At 43.3% G+C, this 23,183-nt stretch overlaps 1 protein-coding gene across 3 annotated transcripts in view; it reads left to right on the top strand.

Moving 5' to 3' along the window:
- Positions 1-23,183, top strand: part of CAMK1D (calcium/calmodulin dependent protein kinase ID) — a 208,593-nt gene that overhangs the window by 68,186 nt on the left and 117,224 nt on the right. For 2 of the 3 annotated variants that reach the window (XM_066318814.1, XM_066318813.1), the window contains exon 2: positions 21,286-21,417. The exons of the other annotated variant lie outside the window; for it this stretch is intronic. In XM_066318814.1, coding sequence (XP_066174911.1) covers positions 21,286-21,417 — 132 coding nt within the window. The remainder of the gene's footprint in view (positions 1-21,285; positions 21,418-23,183) is intronic. 3 annotated transcript variants of the gene reach the window in all.

Raw genomic sequence — 23,183 nt, 5'->3', positions numbered from 1 at the left:
TTGGCAATATCATTACTGCAAGTATAGGAGAAGCAGAGAGTGAAGTTGTCTAGAAATTGATGGTGAACTTAGGTTGTCTGGACTGAAATGTGCGAAGAAGAAAACCAGGGGCATTATTAATGTTAAGAAAATGAGTCCCCTGAAAATTCTTACTTTTATTTTTGTCCTTGAATATATGGTTTAAGGTGCCATTTGGAACTCAGGAAAGAAAATTTATTTTATTTTTGAAGATATATTCTTTTCAACTTGACAGTACCCTTTTCAATAATTCAATGAGATCAGTGAGAAATAAAAAAGGAGCTGTAGTGAGTCAACTTTGCAGCTTGGCAGTGGGTGAGTGGCACTGCAGCCTCAACACAGGTAATAAAAAGGAGAAAGAAAGATCAGGGCAGAGAGCCTGAAAATGAATAAACCAGCTGAAAATTTCTTTAGTGACAGACTTATGGAGCAAAGACAGACATATTATCTCTCTTTGTCATTTTGCATGATGAAATTATGCCTTGAAAGTAGCTGGAAAAGAATTTCATCATATAGAGCATTGTACTTGCCTCTTGGATTTACTTTTATTTTTCTTTGGCAAATTTTCCTGTGGGAAAAATAGTCACCAAACTTCATTTGACCCATGTTCTACTTGGGTTTCTTTTCTGTTCTAAATGTGTCCTTTCTACTTTCTTCTTCAGAAAGTAAGGGAAGGGCAAACAGCACATGACCTCAGTTGTTGGTATGAAATATGACAGGATAAGCATCGGTAATAAAACAAGACACTCCCCCTTTTTCCCTTCCAGGCAGCAGAAAAAGCTCACATCTTCATGCAAACCTTATATTTTAAGATTATCTCTAATTGGGATATACCAGACTTAGAGGTTTTAACTGCAGATTCTCAGAATTCACTAAACTGATCAAAGGAGAGGTTTTTACCAGCAAATCTGTGTCTCCTGGGCCCATCTTTAAATCACACACAGAAAGAGGGTGGAAAAAATAAGAAGCTTTTTTTCTCCTCTTGCCAAGCATGGATCAGTGTGGGAACTTGAACCTACCAGCTGACAAAAGTAGGAACTTTGCTCTGAATCTTTGATTCAGGGAAAACCCTTTGGTTTTGTGTTGTGTCACACTCCGGGGAAGGTTTATAGAGCTCTCAGATACTGCCTGATCCTGTAAATCCTGTCAACATGGAAGTATTTTTGGTTGATGCTGGAGCTTCCCACCCTAAATACTTAATAAGTCTCCTGCTGACATCTTGCATCAGAGCTGGGGGCTGGAGCTGGCTTCCCTGGTCATAAGGGAGTGAGAAAACTGCTTTTCTGTGACAGTGTTTCTGTGGCTGACTATGTAGTGGAGGACACGCTCTCCACTGAGCATGTTAGCACAGCTTGCACGCAAACAGAACCTGGAAGGACTTGACATGGGCTCAGCCAAGGTGATGATGACACACCATGGGGGTGATGGTGCTGCTGACATCCTCCTGCCAGTTAGGGATGCCATCAGCACTTTGGTCTGGGGAAGACCCTTGGATGGTTTGCACCCACTGATGACTCCAGGAGCTGGAAATGGGGGCAGGAGGCACATGGGGGCTTAAAGTCATCTTGAGTAATGAACTGATGGAAGCAGAAGATATAAAATTAACTTGTTTTTTCTGGGAATAATTGCATGTGCTTTCTTTAAAGCAGGGTGGAGAAGCAGTGGATGAGGGGCTATAGCATGTCCCCCATTTTTTTCTCCTGGAATAATAACAGGCATTACATTAGCAGGGATGAGAGCAACCCAAGGGATTTCAAAGGATAGAAAGCCCCATCTTGAAGGATATATTAAATATTGGCTTATGCCGATATTTAAATAATGAGGGGTAGCACAAAGCTTTCCCAGGGCTGGTGTACTCTGTGATAGCCCTATGGCAGTGCTCTTACACCTGCCTGTAGCAGACATAAACCAATGTCACAGCACTTGCTGGACTAGGTCCACCTTTTTGATGGATATTTTATATATTGAGCATCTGAAAATCTGTTGAGAAGGCAGAAAGGGAAAAGAGGGAGATCATCAGCTGGTATAAAGCAGAACAAGTCCATTAGCATCAATGGCACGCAGCTGGCACCAGCTGAGGCACTTTTTTGCCTTTTCCCTGCAGAGCTGCAGCGTGTTGCTTGTCTGAGAGCTGGCAGGACACGGAAAACCCTGCCAAGTTGTGTGTATGAGAAAATGTCTCATCTGTGTGCAAGGGGCCGTTGCTTGGGTGGGCACACAATGGTCCCAGAGCACCCTTGCACCCTGGAAGCCTCTGAATTGCTGATCCTGAGAGATCAAGAGAGTGAATCGAGAATATCCCCATATTTTCTCCTTTTTAAATGCTTTTTATGCAGGCATTTGTTACATGCTGGAAGGCATTTTGCTGGGAGGTGATTTGCTAGAACTGCCCTTTGGTCTGACCAAAGTGTGGTGGGTCTTCTTTTCCTCTGCCTGACGGGTGGTTGAGGGGATCTGTAATTTCCACAGTAGGAAGACAAAAGAAAAAGCACTGAAGGCACTTTATCTCTCTTACTCAGTTTAACATTTGTGGCTGTGTGTGTATAAGCACCACAGTGCTCCCCTTGTAGGGCCAGTGCAGGGGGATCTCCATTCAGGCAAAAGACAAACCCTTTGCAGATTTGCTCATTGCATGTAGCATTTAGAGATAAACATGAAAAAAGAAGGGCTGGAAACCTGCAGAGTATGATCTTTATGGTTGTGCTTGTGCAGTGAAATGATGAGAAAGCCAGGCTGAGATTTTTGCGGCTGACAAGCAGCAGCTTCTCAAGGGGCTGTTTCCAAGGCTGGTCGTGGCGTCGGGAGCCTCAAGCTGGGCATGCAGAGCTGGGCTGGCAGCCACCAGGATATTTGATGTGATGCCACCGAGAAGCAGACAGTAGGAAAGTTTAAATGTGGGGATGTTGGTTAATGGTCCCCTGGAGGCCCTGCTGGAACACGGTGGGTCCGTGCAGGCAGCGTGGGGTGCCAGCCCAGCCCGGGGGGGAGTGGAAGGTTGTCCATGCTACAATAATATCCATAATCCTGGAGCCAGAGAAAATGTTGAGACCTAAAGCAGTCTGCCTCATGCCTGGTGCTTTTCCCTGGTGCCCTTGACATTCCTTTCCATGTTGTCTCAGGGTCCATGCAGGAGGAGCAGTGTCAGCCCAGGAAGAGGTGGCTCTGTGGCCCAGCTCTGCCTGCAGCCAGTGCTGTGACTTTGCCTGTGGCAGACTGGGATGGACAAATCTTGTTTATTTGTCGCCATGGCCTGAACCAAGGATGATCCCTGCAGCGCTTCATTTCCCATTTCCCCAGCTGCTGCTTCTGGCATCTGCCCTCTTCTCATGTTTTATGTCACTTGGGATCAACTGTATAAAAGGGCAAGATAGTCTGAAAGTATCTGAAAGTTGATAATTCAGAGCTTGGTATGAGGTGATTTTTCCTCCTGCAAAAGATTTTTTTTTTCCTAATTCAGAACTAGCTCAGATATCTCTGCAGGTGCTCTGCTTATGATACACAAGAAGGACCAAAGGCACTCTTGCTTAGTTGGACTGACTATTCAAAGAGAATGGTGGTAAAAATCAACATTCAAATTTCTTTATTTTCTTTTATTTTTCTCCTCCTGAAGATGCTATTCAGGATGTAAAGAATGAGCAGGTTGGTGGAATAAGAAGATGCTTTTACAGATGCTTTTTGTAGAGCTGTGCTTGAAGTGTTTTGTTTGGACTTTTAAATGTCAAGGCAGTCCTACTGTTTAATTGAGATTTAAATATGAAATAGGTTCCCAAACAGGCACAGACTGTGCAATGTCATGTCCAATATTAAACCTGGCACTTGGCTACCTCTGCCCTTCCATTTAAACAGCTCAAAATTGAGCACGTGTAAAATCTGGAAGGGTTGCACTGAAGGGATGCCTGCATTCCCTCATCTTCTCTCTTTGTTAAGTACTTAATTATTTTTGTTGCCTTCTTACCTATTCATAAGTGGGAACTGCTCTGTGTCTGATGTGGGTAATTTCTCATTGTATTGTGCTTCCAAATTGACATTTATAAATTAAACAGCGATGTAACATCCCAGAGAGCACCACTGTGGCACAATTAGGAATGTAATTGCATGGAGTCACCTGGGAGGCAGCTGGGATGGGGAAGACATTGCAGATATTAGAGATGGGGGTGACAGAGGCAGCAGCAATGTGCAGAAAGCTCACCCAGACTTTCCTATTAAAATTGTGCTCACCACTTCACCCTGGGGAGGGAGGGTGGAAAAGGCATTGGAGAGCTGAGTGCAGGGTCTGCTTTCACTGAACTCAGATGGATTTTCTCTTTAACTTCACCCCAAGCAACATATTGATTCCTAATGTAGAAATTGTAATGCCTTGTGATAAGTATGGAAAAAACACTGGAAAGAGCAATTAATTTCTCTCCTCCTACACACTGAGACATTACAGGTTTGTGGCTCCTTGAAGACCCATGGTACCACCTCGTCTCCTCCCAGGTGGGATGCTCTCCCAAATAATGTTGCCCAGGACTGAGCTTTCAGGTACAACCAAGCCAGATACGAGCTTGGAGAACATGGAAGAGGAAACCATATGCTCCCTAAGCTCCCTAGAGTTGTGTTTACTTCTGCTTTGATCACATGGATTGGCTTGTAGCCTCCTTTCAGATGTGATTATCATTCTAATTGGCCCTAATGAGAACTATACATGCAGAGGAAAGGGGATAACAAGTGTTCCACCCCCAACCTCGTTCTCTCCAAATTACAAGTAACAGGAAAAAAGAGGTGTCTCTTTTTATATGTGTATGTGTGTGTGTATATATATATATATATATATATATCTCCTCTGCGGTGCTGTTGCTTTCGTCATAACTTTCAGCCCCTGAATGTGTTTAACATGGGATTTTTTTAGCTTCTTTAAGCAAATAGAGCTGAAAAAAATGGTGGGGGATATTGGGTGTGATTTTTCCTTTCCTGAATTGGAGTTAAGACTGAACAGGTGACTCTGGATGCATCAAGGATCCTGCTGGTGCCTGCCTCAGTGTCCCCCTTGTGCTACCAGCACTCCTCAGCCCCACCCTGGGAAGGGCAAGCCCCCTGTGTGAAGCTGCCCGTGTGTTTGCAGCTCCCTGGCAGAGCTGCTGTTCCTGAGGGACCTATCTCAGTTCCTGCTTGTGAGTTTCAGCATGTGGCTGGGTTGAATCGATGGAATTTGTTTCTTGTTGGGTAAAGTGGTAAGGTGCCAGGGACTGCTGACACTGTGTTTGGACAAGTGACCTCCTGGAGAAGGGGCCCTCAGCAGCTTTATGATGAACATTTTAGTGGTACGCTCAGGGAACATTTTTCCCAGGAACAAATACCTGGAAAAACCCCATGTCTTAACTGCTTCTGTGGTTGGAATTGGCAGTGCATGGTTGCTAGGTGTGCTGGAGTCTGTCCAGGGTCAGGTGAGGAAGAAGAGGTTTCCTTGGAGCTCGTTGAGATCCTCTTCTACCACTGGGAAGGGAAAAAACTGCTTGCATGATTGTGTCTCCTCTGTTTTTGCTTAAGTGGATAAATGGCACTCTGGACCCTTTATTAGTCCAGGCTGTTGGGATTTATTGGATGATGCTTGGAGGGATGCCTCTAGTTTATTGGAGTTGCATCCTGTCTTGGAATTGGAATTAAAAGGGAATGCACAGCCTGGGCTGTGCTGGAGCTGTCAGGATAGACCCTGAGCTGCCCTACTATGCTGGGGGGAAATGAGGTGCTATCCTTCATATTTAATGGCCATTTTGGGAGCAGATTTGTACTCTAGGCATGGATGACATAAAGAAAAGCTGCAGAGACCATCCCTGGCCCCACTTTTCACCTTGTGTGTGTGCCAATTGCTAAGTGTGAAAATGGACATGGTAGACCTCAACCTGGAGGGGAGGAGTGGACCTCCCTAAACATCATTCCTGGTAAAAGCAGGAGCAGCAGATGGGTAGCTTTCTAAGGGTCGCTTCCCATCCTTAGGGCAGCGCAATTCAGTCTGGTTTATATTGCCAAGAAGCTTTGGAAAGCTTTGAATTGACTCTGTCCTTTGCTGATGTGACTCAGCATAGCATAAATCAGTATAGCTTCATCAGCACAGTAACTCAGATAAGTACAAGGGAAGGACTTGGCCCACGGATAACATGGAAATAATATAGAGAGCCAGGGATGAATAATTTCAGAATATAGATATAGTCAGGGTAGTAGTAATAATAATAATATTTTCCCTAGTGGGAGAAAAATAGACCTTTCATGGTTGTTGTGCCTGGAGCTATTAAATATGGATGAGACAGATGAAATGCTGCTTCTCCTATTACACAGAAATGAATAAACAGTAATTCTCAATCACTATATGCATCTGAGGCTTAAAAAAACCACAAAGACAAGTTAAATATGAACACCTGCTAACATTCGTGTGTGCCACTCTGAGGCCTTTGTCAACAAAGGAGAAAGGTTTGCTTCTTTATAAAGACTCTGATGGCGACTCAACCAAAGGGTATTTACCCTGCTAAAGTTAGGAAAATAAGTTCAATGCCAAACATGGGGGTCCAATAAACAAGTTTACTGCTCGACTCACTGGGTTGATGATTCTGCTTGTTTACTGCAGCTTTAGCAGCGTGTGATGTAGAAAGCAAAAACCACTTCTGCAGTTTTAAATTTTCATGGTAAGATGGGGGGTGGGGTAGGAAATGCTGCCAGCCTTTTAGTAAATCTCTTTTCTAGGGAAGAACTGAGCTTTAGTCTTATCACAGATGACAAAAGTGTGGGGACAGCAGCCTATGATACAGAAGGAGGGCTAAAGCCAAAGGTGTAGGCAGTAGAGGCTGTGTGTAATCTGGCAGCATGTGAAGACAGTCTCCCAGTTCAGTAATGGGTGATGGCCTGGGGAGACCTGGGGTTAATCTGTTGTGTGACCTTCCTTGCCCTAATTCCCATGTATTTCATATGTGTGACAGCACTGCCTAATCCCATGAGGGTGTTGTAAGGATACATGCATGAGAAATAGTGGGGGTTTGGGCTCTTCTAGCTGCAGGGATGCAAAGGCAGATTGATGTGTGGCATTTAAACCTTGGGATGTGGACTTTAGTTTAACTAACTGTTCTGATCCCGCAAGGAAGAGATGATTGTTATATGCAGTGGTAATAAAAGGCCCATCGCTTAGAGCAAAGATAAAGGAAGACAGGGGCTCTATTTATTCCACAGATCTCAGTCCAAGAAGATCATAAGGACTGTTTCCTCCGTGTATTTTTGCTGCAGCTTTCAAAACTGTGCTTTCCCTGGACAGTTCTCTGTGGTAGTTCTCTGCTCATCCTCTGAAGTGGGAGGTTGTCTTCGTTACTATGTGTCTGATGTAGATGTAGATGTCTGAGTTGCTTAGGTGAAAATGCAGTTACTGGAATTAGGCAGTATTTTATATGCACTTTTCCTTGGTTTTTTTGCCATGACTGAACCCTGAGGGAGTTCCTGTCTGTCTCAGTGATTGCTTCACTGTCCATGCATTTTGCATTTATGCCTATGAGCTGCTGTTTGCTGCTGCTCTGCTGCATTGATCAACCCTAAGAACAGCTGTACTGGGTCAGACCAAAAATGCAGCCCATGCAGTGCCTCCTCCCTGCAGACCACATCTGGGGAGGAATGTACAGGTCAGCATTCAGCAGTAATGCAATTATAATACTGTGGATACTCCCCATGTGTTCTGTGAGATGTGTGCAGGCATTTTCTGACACTCAAATGGTGCCTTTAGTGGTCTGGGATGAATTTTATAACCAGTATTTATCTAGCTGTTTCCTGAATCCTTGTCAAAGGCCACTGTGTCATATGGAAAGAACCTGGATAAAATGTTTTGAAGTATATCCTTGCTACCTACCCTCATGTGCTGTCACTCCATCCTTGCCTTAGAAGGGACGATGACCACCTTCCCTGCTCCACTCAGAGCTTTATTCTGCCCCCCTCAGTCTTCTTTCCAGGCTGCAAAGTTGCAGTTGGTTCAGAAATTCCTTATAACATCCCTGTTCGGTAATTTTGATCACCATTGTCACCCTCCCTGGTGCCATATCCTGAGGCGAGCAGAAGGATCTCAACAACACAAAACCTTCAGAGTGTGGCAAACTTCCTTCTTAGTGACCCCTAACACTGAATATTAAATGGATTTACCATTTATTCCGTGCTGTTTTCTGTCTTCTAGCCACTGCTTTGTTCTTGCAAGAAGTTCCTCCTATCCCCTGACGTCTCCTCTGCTCAGAGATCCTGTGTTGAGGCACCCTGTTGAAATCTGAATAAACCACATCAACAGCATTTTCCCATCTGTGTAGTTGTTGACCCTTCCAAAGTATTCCAGTGTATTTATGAGGCCTGGGTTTCCTGCTCGAAAGCCTCAATCTATCAGATGGTTCAAAGTGTTCAGTAATTGTATCTTTGGTGAGAGGGATATGTATAGTTTTTACTGACCTGCTGATGTCAGTTTTGCTAATCTGTAACTCCTGAATTATTCCTTTGCATCGCTTTTCTAAAGTGATGTTATGTTAGCTGCCTTCTAAATTTTGGGTATCCTTAAAGCTTTAAGAGGGGGGCTCCAGCCCATGTTTCATTTCATGCCCATGTTCCCCTAGAATGGTTGGGTCAGTCCAGTCTATAACCCCTTCTACCAACCTTGTAAAGAAGGTTTCCAGTGTAAGAACCTTCCCAAACCTCCCTGCAATGATCACTTATGACAAAAACACCGATTTTTTTTGCCATAGTCATGTGGGTTTATTCATGCTGCATCTGTGGCTGGTTTCTTCCTGATCCATCAGTTATCTGGCACACATCTGGCTTCTCATATGTGCAGAATAAGTCTTTATTGAGTTCCCTGCCTGGTGCAACTGTTCTTTAGGTGCTTTTCCCCACTTTTTGAAGTTCTTATGTTTTAGCCACTGGAACATGAAATCCATTTTTGCCTCCTCATTTGGACACACAGCTTCTGGGTTTGAGGATGTTGTCTTACTTCTCACACTTTCTCTTGCCTGCCTGCTTAGCCTGCCAGACTTCTCTGTTTCAAGAATTTATTTACCTGGGGTATATATTTGGTTTGTGTTTCCAGCATCAATATTTTCAAACAGTGCTTATGCTTCCTGCAAGTTTTAGCTCTCCTGGTTTTGTCTCCCAGGACCTTTTCACGTCTTGTTTTAACAAGTTTGCTCATTTTCACAGATATTCCTTTAAACCTACACGCAACACTGAAGATTTGACACAGTGTAAAAAGTAATACTTTCTTTTCTAAGAATTCTGGGTTTGTCTCATGTCTCCTAGTATAGGTTGAGAGTTTCTTGCCATGGGGAGTGAGAGGGAATGCAGTTCTTGCACACTACTTTTACTGATTGTTTTTAGAACCAATTTCTAGTACATCCTTTTGACTGGTCATGTTTCAATGGACTCTAAGAGGTAAATGGTGGTTTAAAAACGATTCAGTATATTTGTGATTAAAACCCATCATATGACATGGGAAAGCAGTTGGTTACTTAACATATTTGAAATGTCTTTCACTGGAGAGTTATGAAAAGAAATTATTGAGCATCAAATTAAGAATGAAAAAAGAACTGTGCTTTCTCATATAATTTCCACTTCATTGTGCTTAATTCTGCAGGAGACTGAGATTTAAAGTGTAAATGGGTTGGAGAAAATGAGTTACAGAGATTAATACAGGACAGGTAACCGAGACATGATGGGTCAGTACAACTGTCACCTGAACAGAGATCCCTTTCTGGATCTCTGACTGCTGGAGGCTGGGGGATAAACAGGGAGGGAGAAAGTCTTGTGCTACATGAGCTCCATTTCTTATGCTCTTTGTTAAAATTAAATTCCTACCCCTGGAAGAAAGCAAAACTTTTCCTCAAGGAAGTACCATTTTTTTTTCTGTATTCCAACAGTTTCACATACATCCTTTTGACTGGTCATGTTTTAATGGACTCAAAGGTTATTTCTTCATGGTGAACCTCCCCATATGATCATGGTGGGCAGAGATGCTGTAATAATTTTGATTTATTCCTAAATCATTTTGATTTATTCCTAAATTCCAGGTATCAACTTGTGCCCTTGCTGTCAAGTGTCCAACCCCTCTTCCCCTTCAAGCCCTTTCAATGACAATAAACAGAAGCTCCCTGAGCAGCCAAATTTCTTCTCATTTTTTTCTTTAATCAGCTTTTAACTTGTTTTGAATACTCTGCAGCCAATCTCTTCAGTGGGCTGGTGTACCCCACCTTTTGTATGAGCACATTTGTACCCCACGCCACCTTTTGTCAGCTGGTCCATGCAGAGCTTGGCTCCTCAGCCTGCTGCCAGTGGCCTGTTGTTTGCATTATTTTTGGGAACTGGCATTCAGGCAACATTGCAGTGCAATAGGAGAGAGATTCCTGCAATCCTGCTTGTTCCTTGTTGCACTGCCCATGTTCTCCTACAGTCCCTTTGGCTTCTTTAAACATCTGGAATGCAGGTCACCTGGGAGGAAAATATGCTGCTTCCTTTCTGTCCATGAAATTATGCAACAGCTTCCAAAGAAACACAGGAACTATTACCGTCAGGTTTGAAAAGTTGTGTTCTCCTCTTCCCACCCTCATCAGCTCTTGGGCCATTTTATGGTGCCTCATCAAGTCCTGGGCTGGGTTATCTGGACCCATGTGAAGGATGGGAAGCACAGTGGTGGCATTGTCGGTGTGTATGTGTAGCATGTCAACCCCAGATGGAAATTAGTTCTGAGAAACTTCATTTTTAAAAAGAGTCAGGGCGCGTGGCAGTCATCTCCTAGGAAACTCTCATTGTATTATGAGACTATAATGTGCTGTGATTACATTTCAGATAAAGGGAATCAGTGTTGCTGTCAGACTGTTTCTGCTGAAGTTTTCCAACACAGAAGGACATCCCTATGCAGCACTTGGCTTTGGGTGGTGTTTGTGAGCTGGTTGAGGCACTGAGGTGGTTCCCCCTGTGTTGTTGCTCCCTGGAGCATGGCAGGGCAAGGCTGAGGGAGGAGTAGCTTGGCTCTGCACGTGTTTTACTGTGTGCTGGAGCTATGGGCAGTCCTAGTCTGTCATGACTCTGGTGAGGCAGGTGAAGCTTAGAAGCAGCAGCTTGCTCTGGGAAATCTGTAGGACTTTAATCTCCTTCTCTTTAATGGCAAATTTGGCAAATACATAAGGACGCTTCTCTCTGAAGTCTAAACCAGTTGCTATTAAAGTAGGAATCTGAAGACCTTATGAAGAGTGTGGCAGAGATCCCAGTGTCTGTCTCACTGCTGGTGTCTTCATGGAGCATTTCAGCCTGTTGCATCCATGGACCAGACTGACCTCTTTGGGTGGGGAGGTGTGTCCTTCTTTCAGATGAAATGCAGGAAACACCAGCACCTTTTCTCTGTTGTGATTCTCTGACATGCTCAGCTGCTCTCGAGCAGCTCTGCCAGGCAGAAAGGGCTCATTCCCTCCTTCCCTGTCTTCTAACATCACATGGGCAAGGCATCAGAAGGCAGGGATGGCTCCCATCCTCAGGGTAGGGATTTCTGCAGGGGTCACTGCCCTTCTCTGCTGCTGAAAGCATGGGAAGGGCTCAGAGGATCACTGTTGCCAGGCCTCGTTGGCTCCCTGCTTCCCCTGGATCCGTGCTTAGGCTGGGCGGGATTTGGATGGAACAGCTTCTGGTTCCTCACATCTCCCTGGGGAGTTTCATTTCTTCCAATCCCTGTCTAACCCCATGACATCAAAAGATGTGCCTTCAGAGCAGTGTGCAGGATCGTGGCAATGACTTCACGGGAGGAGAGGTGTGCTGGTGCTGAATCTGTTTGGCAAATAACCTCAGTAATCTCAACACAACACCATAAAAACAGAGCCACGGAGAAATTCCTCATCAGCAGAAGCTGAAGGAAACCTCCTTTTTGCACTGAGTTTTCATGAGACTGACCGAGGGTGGCACATGTGGAAAGTGTGTGGCAATTCTTTTTGCAGAAGTATCTGTGAGTTGCAAAGGCCCTGGTAACTTTGTGTACAGTTCGACCAAAATATTCTTTGCCAGTGTTTATTTTCAAACTTGCCAGTTGCTAGGCAAACCAGTTTGCTGAGTTCCTTAATGTTCTTCAGCTCAGACATGAAGCCGCATGTGGATACATGAGTGAAGAGGCTGGGGAGTAGAAAAGCAAACGCTCCTCCTTTGTGTGTGCTTTGAGAAGTGGCCATGGGGAGTAAAGATGCAGATGGAGCTCTGAATATCCTGCAGTTCCTTTTCTTAACAGAGCTAAGTTCTGAGCTGTAAAACAATTAATTTGTATCCCACCATGCTGAATACTCTTTCTCTCTCTCATTTTTTTTTCCCCTCATAATTCTAATCTGCAACTTGGAGTGGCAAGGATACAAAATGCACGTCATTTTCATTCCAGATATTTAAAATGGATATGCAGGACTGGTTGAGACAACAGGATGAGAACAAGCCAATTAGAGTTAAACAGAGGCACAGAAGGGCTCTTAGACAATGGGGGTTGTGCAGCTGTGCTTGTCACAGCTCTGAACCTTGTGGCCTCCTCTTTCGGTGTCTGCTCATCACATTCATGGAGGTGCTTCCTGACTGGGGCTCTACATTGGATCTGAAGGATTAAAGTGGAAAAGGCAGATGCTAGGAGATGTGCACTGGTTTTATGGTGCTGTTATCTAATCTAAATTTGCCCTTAGAACAGGCAGGAACCATGCTGTGATCATCTGCACTAATGTCTGAGCATCTCAGGTGATCTCTGTGACTAAAGGTGTGCAGCAAATGGAGCAGGGGGCTTTTGGCTGACAGGGTTTAAGGATCCTACACACAGTGTGCTGTCATTAATTTTGGGTAGGATGTAAGCATCTGCTAGAGATGCTTTTCAAAGTACAACAGGAATATGCACTTTTAGATGATGCATAGCTCACAGTTTTTAAGTAATTAAATTAAATAAGAATCATAGAGTTGTTAAAGTTGGGAAAGACCTCCAAGACCACTGAGTCCAGCTGTTAATGCTGCCATCTTCACCAAAAAACCAGGTGCCACATCAGTCCATGGAGTTCCTGTTCCTCAAGTCCCTCACCTGTGGAATGGGCAGTGTAGTTCATCAAAGGCAGGGTTGGTGTTTGAAAATCACAGCTCAATGGATACAATCCTTGGCCTCTGATCACTGGGGAAGGCTACCAGAACTGACACTGTGGCTCTGTTTTGTAGAGATAGAAATGCCACTTGAATGAATGAGGTGCTGGGCAGACTTTTGCATCCTGGATTTGTGAAGTTCCAGACACCTTTAGACTAAATAACAATTTCCCATTAGCCCTCATTAGGATTAGTCACAACTGAAAAATTATTTGATCTTTAGGATAGTTCCACCTTCACTACAGACCTCTGTAGAAGGAATGTAGGAGTTGCTGGAAGCAAAACTGCACTATCTGCCTTGCTTTGCTTTGCTACCATATCATCTACTTGTTCCAGAATTGAATCAACCTCTTGGAGAATGCCACAGTGGGCCGGGTATTTTCTTGAGTTTCCATGTGGAGAAAGAAGAAGAAGAACCAGGCTTTTTCAAATTGCTGTAATCTACTTTATATGGCCAGATAAGATCTCCAGGAATAACAGACCCTGCATATGTCAGAGTTTTAGAACAGGGAAATGCTTTGAAAAAAAAAATTATGGAGATTACTTATGCCTCTAGAAAGTTTTGAGGTCATTATTAGAAGAAAAAAGGTTATTTTCTTGTGAGAATGCTGCCATCAGATAAATCCTGGGAGGTGATGAGCTCCTTTTGACTCATAAGATGAAAGTGGGAAAAACGGTACTCAAATATTCACTTTGGAAAGAAAGTGATCCTCAGTGGGGAAAAAAACCTGCTTAACAGCTCATTTGTGAAGTGTATAATGGAAGGAAGATCTCAGCACAGAAAATTGTATGTTTTTCTTGATAGCTTTACTGTGACTGCCACAGAGGATGTAATGTAAGTGTAATAGGCCTTTAAAGACAATACTTCCCTTTCTAATAGGGGTCAGGATTGATCAGAAAGGAGCAAACAGTTCAGGAAAGAAGATGACAGTAATAACAAACATGACTGGGGATCTGAGCTGGGCCAGTTTCCCTTTTTAGCATCTATGCATCACTGTCTTAGAACAGACTGCATGGCATCCTATTAAATTAGCATACACCAGGCAGCTCAAACAAATTAGTTCATCTCAGAAAGTGAAGAGGTTCTTCAGAAACTTTCTTTTTTGGTTTAATTTCTGTGCTTTGTGTGGTTCATCCATCTTTGAACCCAAGTTTTATGGCACTGAAGCCTGCATGCCTCAATCTGCTCTGCACCGGATGGCTTTTCTTTCCTGGAAGTCTTGATTGTGTATTTTGGTGTCTTCACTCTGCTGGTGTGTGAGTTGGAGTGACAAGAGGTGCTGGTGGTGTGTGCTATGCCCTGCTGTGACCTTGGAATTCATCCCGGAGTAAAGAACTAACTCCAGCTACATCATTTCCAGGGATGTTTTCCTTGAGTGAAAATGGTTGTTGCCCTCTAGGGGGGTTGTTGCCTTCTGGTGAAAGGAGTCCAGGCTTGTGAAGGAAACCACTTGCCTATACTGTCATAAATTCATGCTTTATGGTGTGCAACTTTAAATTGGTGTTTTCTGGCTTCATAGAAGTCTCCTTCCTCTAAGTAGCTTTCCTATAAGTAGCTAGCATGGATTTCCGATCTTAATCCTAGTTCTTTTAGTGGGTGGGCTCTTTTTTTTCCCCCCTGAGATTATTAAATATTGAGCAGCTAAACTAGAAGAAATTATAAGCCTCAAACGGGCATTCAAATTCTTGCAGCTGACTCTGGTGACAAAAACTGTCAAAACACTAAGCAGTCGTAACTGTAGGTAATAGTACCCCCCAAAAATAGAAGTTAAATCCAAACAAATAGGAAAACTCTTGGTGGCGGCACAAGATCAAAGCTCTGTGCTGCTCATTCTGTTGCAGACTGAAATGGTAAATGGAAACCAAACTGGTTTATAAGGAGGTGAATGAAGAAGCTCTGCCTGGGGTGTGATAGTGTTGGGTGGCTCTGTTATGGTCATGGCTATAAGCCCCAGCAGAGATCTGGGTATTGATGGAGTATTATTGATGATATTACTTTCTCCCAAACATTTGGTTAAAGGGGAAGCAGCAGAATGACTGGAAGTAAAAGTCTAGACTTGGGGATGTGCTGCCCATCCCTAGGCATGGTGACTGCCAGGGTCCTTTCAGGCTGTGACTGCTCATTGCAAACTCACAGTGCTTTCAAGATACCTCCTAACTTGGACAAAATGCTGAGGGAATGGGGCAATGGCTCAGGGCACACAGAAGGGTGTCAGTGCTCCAGAAAGGAGATTCTTGCTGCAGGAACACCCAGCAAAGAGTATCTGTGCCTTTTGCCGTTGTTGGAGTGTCCATCAGGCTATGGCAGCAGCATTTTGGCACAGTGGGAAGTGCTGTTCATCATCTGTAAAGGGTTAACAGCAGCCCCAGCCTGTGGCATCAAGGACTTCCATGGGATCATTGCTGTGGGCAGGGATTGGGATCAGCCTGGAGAGGGGAACCAGGGTCAGACACAGCCCAGGGCAGGGCCATGTCTGGTGTTAGAGCAGGCACTCATGAGGCCCCAAGGCAGGAAACAGCATTTTCAGTTGTGGCTGGGAGGCCTAGTGGAAATTAAATGAGTAGGGAGGCTAAAAATACCGGTGTTAATACAGTGATCCCAGTTGTTGTGCTCTTGCCCAGGCAGAGGAAGCATTGCCATAGAAGGGGCTGCAGGGTTGGAACTGTGTTTTTGATGAATGAAAATAGCTAGAAGTATTTGTGCTCTAAAGCATAGATGGCTGCAACCAGATTAGTTAATTTTTCCCATTAATTTATATTCAGTTCTTGGGAATATGTAGGGAATTCGGTTTCTGTACCATGTGTAGCACAGTCCCAAAGTCCTTTTCCTTTCTTCTTGGCTGACTAAAAACCCTCTCCACATTCGGTGTTGTTAACTTTGCATTCAGACATCACCAAGCTATTGAAAGTTAAATTGTAAATTCATTTTCATGCAGCTGTCAGAACACTGATGGACATGACTTTGGAATGAAAATTGTGTTGGGATGCACCTGGATGATGTGTGAGGAGAGTGAGGAGGTGTTTACAAAAACAACTGAGTAGAAAATTTTAAGAAAATCCAAAAGAGAGAACACGAATTGTGCAGAAAAGTGGCCCAGTAGAAAAGTGGTCTGTGGGACCAGAATCTCCCTGGTCTCAGAGCCTGAGCTCATCCCACAGTTAACTCCTTGAGGCCCATGGAAGAAGCTGTGAGAATGCTAACAGAGACTTTTTTTCCCCTCTGATTGTGGTGCAGTCCAAAGTCACCTTTCTTTGGAGAGTCAAGGAGCAGAATTTGAGTATGGTTGCCAAAGCCACACCATGAAAATGACCTTTAATTTGGTTGGTCTCCCTTTGATTCAGTCAGTCTCCTGTCTCAGGGTGGAAAGACATGGTATATTTTTCAGATGTTGAGTGTTGGGGTTTTTTTGGTGGTTTTTTTTTTTTTTTCCCTGGTTTGGCCAGGGCAAAGTACACATGGGAAGCCAATTGTATCATAATTAAGAACATTAGCTATATGCAGCCTGAAGATGTGAAATCTGTTTCCTGGCTATGTCTGTTGACTTAGTGTGACAGAGCACCTGCTAATGCAGTGGAAAACTGTTCAACATGGAGGTTGAATGGAAAAAATGAGGTTTTATCCCTCCATCAGCTTTGTCTTCATTTTGTCAGTATTTTTGTCACAGCAATTTTTTTGTTGAATGAGGACAGATTTACTGTCACAGTATATGCTGTTCACTGTATTTCAGAAATTAAATGTTCATATTAAATTATACCTCCAACAGAAGAAGGAAAAACTTACTTGTTCTTTATTTTGCTTTGATCTGCAGGATAGCCTAGCCTTGCAGTCGCTGCTGTCTCATAGAAAATCCAGTTTGGGCATGAATAATGTTCATATTTCAATGTTCATCTTGAAATTCTAATCTTTAAATCTATATAGAAGAAAAATGATGCATGAGAAATAATTTAAATAAATCCAAACTCCAAAAGATTGGCATCTCATAGGATACTGCATAGTCCAGGTGTTTGCAAAGGGATGAGGAGTCAAAACATCTCAAGCACCTTCTAGAATTTCCCATTATCTCAATGTCATTCATCAAGTCCTTTAACCTCTTTTTTTTTTCTTATGTTGTTCCTAATTCATATGGAAATTACCTAAATCATAAAATTATTCCGTGCCTTAATTAGAAGTTTGAAAAGAGCAAACCCCTCCAGGGTAAATTATAATATGGTCAAAACTTTCAAAAATAGGTTGTTGCCGCACACGGATTTTGGCAGCTAAAAAGGGTTTCATTTTGCAGAAGTTTCTTGTTACCCATTTCCACCACTGTCCTACTTCCTCAAAGCCATGAGACTTTTTTTTACTTGTTTGCTATCATCTGCAGGCAGGACAGGGAAAATTCCTGAAGGATTTAGAAGCTCCTCTTCAGAGAGGTGAAGACTTTGTCCCTGGGCCTGTTGGAAAGGTTGCAATAACCTCCTTCCCAGCTGAAGGGAATGGTGCATCCCAACCATTGCAGACACATTTGCAATCATAATTTTTAACTAGTTAATATCTTTTCCCAATTAAAAAAATGTATATATCACAGTGTGATATTTAGTTTTCTTCCTTTTTATCATGCAACACTACTTGATGATGGTTAATGAAAGCCATGGCCTTTTCATAAAAGTCCTGTCATGTTGATGGTGTAAGATGCAACGTTTTCCTACCCCAAACTTCTTTCTAAAACTTTGTACACAACTATACTTTAAACCTCAATAAAGAATTTTAATTTTTAGAGATAAATTGCTTTATTCATTAATATCATGATTTTAACTGTAATATTAATTCCTTTTGGGGAGAAAAAAATCTTTAGCAAGCCTGCTGAGCTGGTAGTTCTGGAGTACTTTCTTGAGGCAGTAGAGATTTGCTGTAGGATATATTCCTGTTAGCAAGAAAATGAGCAGCTTTGTCTTTCTGACTTTTTCTCTGATATTTACCTATTCATGCCTGAGTCAAGAGGGGTTTAGTGGAGGCTGGACTGTGTCATTAAGGGTGGATGAATTCAGCTCCATGTTTGAAATTATAATTGCTTGCCCATCTATTCAGTATTATTTTTGACTCTTCCCTGACTCCAACAGACTCCAGGAGTATCTTTGCTGCCCCTCCCTTGCTGGTGCTCCCTCCTACCCTTTCTTTCTTCTTGCCCTGATATTGCTGAGAGTCTGTTTAACACTGTGATCCCTCTCTGCATCTGTTCCCTGCCTTCTTTTTCCTTCCAGCACTTCACTTCTCTTTCTTTTGTGCACTGACTTGTTGCTTTGCCCCCCTCCCTTGCTCTGTGAGCACGGCAGCACATACAGCACACAGGATATAGTGCAGACTGCCTCACTTCTGCCTCCTCACATCTCTCTCCTGCCTTCCCAGCACATCCATCCCAGCTCTCCCCCTCCCATTGCCCAGGAACTCTTCCCAGCATTAGCCATTTCATGCCGTGGCCTCATACAAAAATCAATGTAAAAGAGCACCCTGTCTGTGCCCGGGATTGACGCTGGGACCAAATGCTTCAGGTTATTTCATGCTATAATGAGGAAGGTTGTTAAGGAGATAGGGAATTGGGTTTCATGAGTATTGCAGAGCTCCACAAAAAAACCTCATTTAAATTCACAGAGGCTCATTCCAACCAGGGAAACCATGTCTGTCCTGATAAGTGGAGGAAGAAATCCAGTGAAATGATGGAGCCAGCTGAGAAAGAGGTGCTTCACAAAGTTAATTATATTGTGTAGAGGGAAAATAAAGGTATTTCCACTATTTTGTTGTTTGAGATCCGCAATGAAGTGCAGATTGGAATGGTAGCTCCCTGTATTTTTATGATACTGTAAACACTGGGAAAGCTGTGTGATCAGTAAACGACTGGTGAGAATATTGCAGCTTCTAACACCATTTAACTGAAGGCAAGGAGCCTGTTCAAGGCACAGCTGGAGCAAAGTGCAGTGCTGAAGGCTTAAGCAGATGGGACTTATGGGGTTTGTGAAATACAGCTGGGAGCAGCCCTGTGAGTTTCTCAGCCCTCTGGTCTTCAACCAAAGCTGGTAAAGCACCAAGAGGTCTTAGGGCTTTCCAGCCAGAGGGCTTTATTGCAGTTCTGGTCTGGCTGTCCCAAGCATTGGGGTCAGGATGAAAACCTTATTTGGTAAATTGAATGGCTAGGGCTGTCGGTAACAGGAAAGCGAAGAACACAATTAAAAACACTCTGGGTGGCTTATTTGTGCAAACCATTTGGATCAGTTGTGTGCACCCTAAATTGGAGCCTGTGATGCTCGGACATGCTGTGGTGAATTATACACAAAGCAGAGAAGAGGGAATCCTTCTGCTGCTCCAAGTGACAAAACATTTCTTGGTTCAGAGGCAAAAAATGAGGCAAAACATTTCTTGGTTCAGAGGACCGCTGCCCCATGTGGACAAGCTGTCAAACATCTGCTGTATAACAGCATGCAAAAGTCTTTTTTCATCGACTTCCCATCCCTCTTTCCCTATCTGCTGGCTACAAAAGCATTTCTGGGTAAACAGGTATTTTGTTTCCAGAGCAGCAGCGTCTTCCTTTTGCTTATCCACATAATGATTCATGTGGCTGTTTTGCAACTCAGGAGCTGTTGGTGAGGTCACAGCAGCCTGGTTGTGTCATCCAAGTGCATGGCTTAAAAAGGAGGAGCCTGTCCAAGGAAGGAAATACTTTGCTTATCCACAAAACATCTAGATAAGCAGCAGTTGTGGGGAATGAAAGGCAGAGAAAGTTGGTGATAGCCAGATGAGGCTGTGACCAAACATTAACCTTTTAAGAGTGGGCTGGAAGATGGTTGGGTTTGCTCAGCACCCTCCTGAGTATTTACCAGAGTGAGCTATGTAGGAGAGTAGAATAGTCTGCTGATGAGGGGAAATAATAAAGGAAAGACTTTTTATTTCTTATAAATAAAACACAGACCTTCTGCTGGTGGATCACAGAATCAAAGAATGATTTGGGTTGCCAGGAACTTTAAGGATCATACAGTTCCAAGCCCCTGCCATGGGCAGGGGACAGCTTCTAGTAGGCAAGGTTGCTCAACTTGATCCTTCAGTTGTCATTGGGTTAGACAAGTCCTTGGATCTGATCTCTCTTGGACAAAGTGAGTGTGTCAGGAGGAGGTTTTGCTGAACAATTATTTGCTGCTCCTCATCAGGTCAAGGCTCTCTCTTGCCCAGTACCTTGCTGCTAAACCAGTACCAAGTTCCAGGATATAAGGATGGTCCTAATGTACCACTGCAAAATCTGCTCAGAGTAGCAGAGTCTAAATGATGCTCAAAAAGTCTAGGACCGAAAAAATGCGTATATAGCACTGACTGAAACATTTTCCTGGCCTCTTCTTGCTCAGGTCCAAAGGCTTGGGAGGAAGCACTGACAGTGCAAGAAATAATACTCTGTTATGAAATAACCTAATGTAGGAGAGGCACTGCCCATTCTTGGCAATTAGTGACTGGCTGCTGTGATGATGTTTCTTTATTTGTATAACTCTCTCTGGGGTAACCGTAGGGAGGTTGCTGCTAAGGCCAGTGTTCAATGGACTTGTGATTTAATCCAATTATTTGGCTTTAGTGGTTACACACATCAGTTTGTGTTGTGGAATAACTCTGTATACATAGAGAAATTCCGATGCAGTCTGGGGCAGGGTTGATCCAATGGTGAGGAGAAGCTCTGGGCAGCCCTGGGAGGACCAGATTGGGGGCCCTGACCTCTTGTGGTGACTGAGGAACCAGGAGCATTCCTAGTACTGGTGTGTCACTTAGTTCTGTGAACTAAACCTCCAAAAATCTCAGAAAGGGGAAAAGTACATCATCCAGCAAGTCAGCAGCCAGACTATGGTCCATGCCCCTGTGTACAGAAATGATATTTTCTAATTTTCAAGCTTTTCTCATATCTCTGCTGGACTATGGTTCTTTATTAAAATTGTTGTGTTTGGTAAGCCTTTAATGTTTTGCATGAGTGTGAATGTCTCCATATGTTTGTAAAGGCAAAGAAAGATGTTTGTAATGTAATTTCTTTTAACAAGAGCAGCTTCCAAAGGACACCAGAACTATATTCAATGGTTATGTTTCAGTTAACAGCTTTCAAAGAAAAAGCCCCACTTTAAACCAGGGTTTTTCTTCTCTTCTTTCAGGGGTGCATTCTCCGAAGTTGTTTTGGCTGAAGAGAGAGCGAGTGGAAAACTCTTTGCAGTGAAATGCATTCCCAAGAAGGCACTGAAGGGAAAGGAAAGCAGCATAGAGAATGAAATTGCAGTGCTGAGAAAGTGAGTACCAGACCTTCATTTCTGCCTCTTTGCTTCCCTTAGACTCTTGCATTTGAGGAAAAATGATTGACAAATGTGACTGAAAAGTTGCTCAGCTCATCACAGGCAGACAAGATCCTGCAAATTTAAATGGTGCTGAAAATGTTTTGAGAAATGCTCTTTTTTCCTTTCATATTAATGCAGCCAGATAACTGCAAAATGGGAAAGGAGTTAGACTAGAGTAAGTCTACAATGCCATAGAAAGATTTTATTCACTGGGAGTGTCAGCAGTTGTGCCACAGGCTTTGAGGAGACCAGGAGCAGGGTTGTAATTTTCAAATGCTTAAAACAGTCTGTTTACTAATTGCTCTAGAATGATGACCTGCTGTGGATTGTTGTAGGAGATGGTGTTAACCTGTGCCATGCCGATGAGTGGTACCTCTGTACTTCTGGAAGGGGGATGTGTTTTGTCCTTACTTTGGTTTGAACACAGTTGCTATGAATTCATTGTAGTTATTAGAGGCTTGATCCTTACCTCTTCCTCATCTTATGCCCTGAAGGTGGGATTCATCTCACCTGACTTGAGAAATTTGGATCTGAACTTATCACCCTTGACTTTCATTCTGGGAAATAGAAAAAGATTGCTTACTTCAGGATAGGTTCATGTATATGTTTTAAACTTCTAAAAGTACCTTCTCTTCTTACTGGGTTAAAGGCAGCACAGTTACACAGAACTACTCTGCATTGGACTGGGTCACTCTTATTCCTGCTGCATTTGTGTCCCAGGTGGGATTTCTTGTCCTAGTACTTGTTCAGGTCAGAGCTAATGGCTGATCATCTGGGCACCACATGACAAAATGGATCCTAAGACCTAGCTGGATGAAGAGCTCAGACAGCCTAAGTCAAAGGAGTTGGTTCAAGGGCAAATTCTGACATCTCAGTAGGTAGAGGGGGTCCTTTTCAGTGGAGAGACATAAATGGGGCTCCAAACAGCTACAACTATTTGTAGCAGTGCCGTCCTATTGCTGAGTCCACTTTGGGTCAGTACAATGCAAAAAACCCAGGGACAAATGCAGCATGTTTTCTTGCTGTGTAGTGTTATTGAGAACCTGTCATAAAACTCAGCCATTGCCATCTCTGTAACCAGGCAATAGTGGGTAATAACCACAGCTTGAAAGTCTTTATGCTGATGGGTTTGTCCCCTGGTACTCGTGTGGGGTGTTAAGAGTGGCAATATCCACGTGCAGTAAGAATTGACTTGCATCAGCCTTGATCCTGAGCTACTAGAGCAGAGAAATCATTTAGGTTATTTCTTGCTTCTGCATTGTGAAACGTTTCTGTTCCCTGCAAACAATTTCCTGAGAAACCAGGAGGCAGTACCCGGCCTTTGCTATTCCAGCTGCAAGGGCAGGGGAGTGAGTGGGCAGGAAATTCCTTAATTTCATGCAGTTAGATCTACTCAATCTCTTGTCCTATGCACTTTAGGGCCTTAAAAGAGAATGTCCCTTTTTTTATCCCCTGTTGTCTTCTACGTAGCTGTTGTCAATACAAACTTTGCCTGTCATTGTCTTTATTCTGAAAATAGACATTCTTGCTTGCAGATGCAGTACTGAATTTGCATGTGCCACCAAGGAAACAATTAGAAAATAACAAACTTAATTCTGCCTACAGTTGAGGAGAAGGGATATCAACCTGTTTCTCTGTTCAAAGAATTCTCTGTTTCAAAAGCTGTCAGTAAAAATAGATTTGAGAGCAGTTGAATGGATCCTGAGCAGCTGTTGCTAAGC

This window comes from Sylvia atricapilla, chromosome 5, assembly GCF_009819655.1.
Source record: "Sylvia atricapilla isolate bSylAtr1 chromosome 5, bSylAtr1.pri, whole genome shotgun sequence".
NCBI classification, from domain to species: domain Eukaryota; kingdom Metazoa; phylum Chordata; class Aves; order Passeriformes; family Sylviidae; genus Sylvia; species Sylvia atricapilla.
Note: the sequence above shows the minus strand (reverse complement) of the source record. Positions and strands in the feature narration are given on the sequence as shown.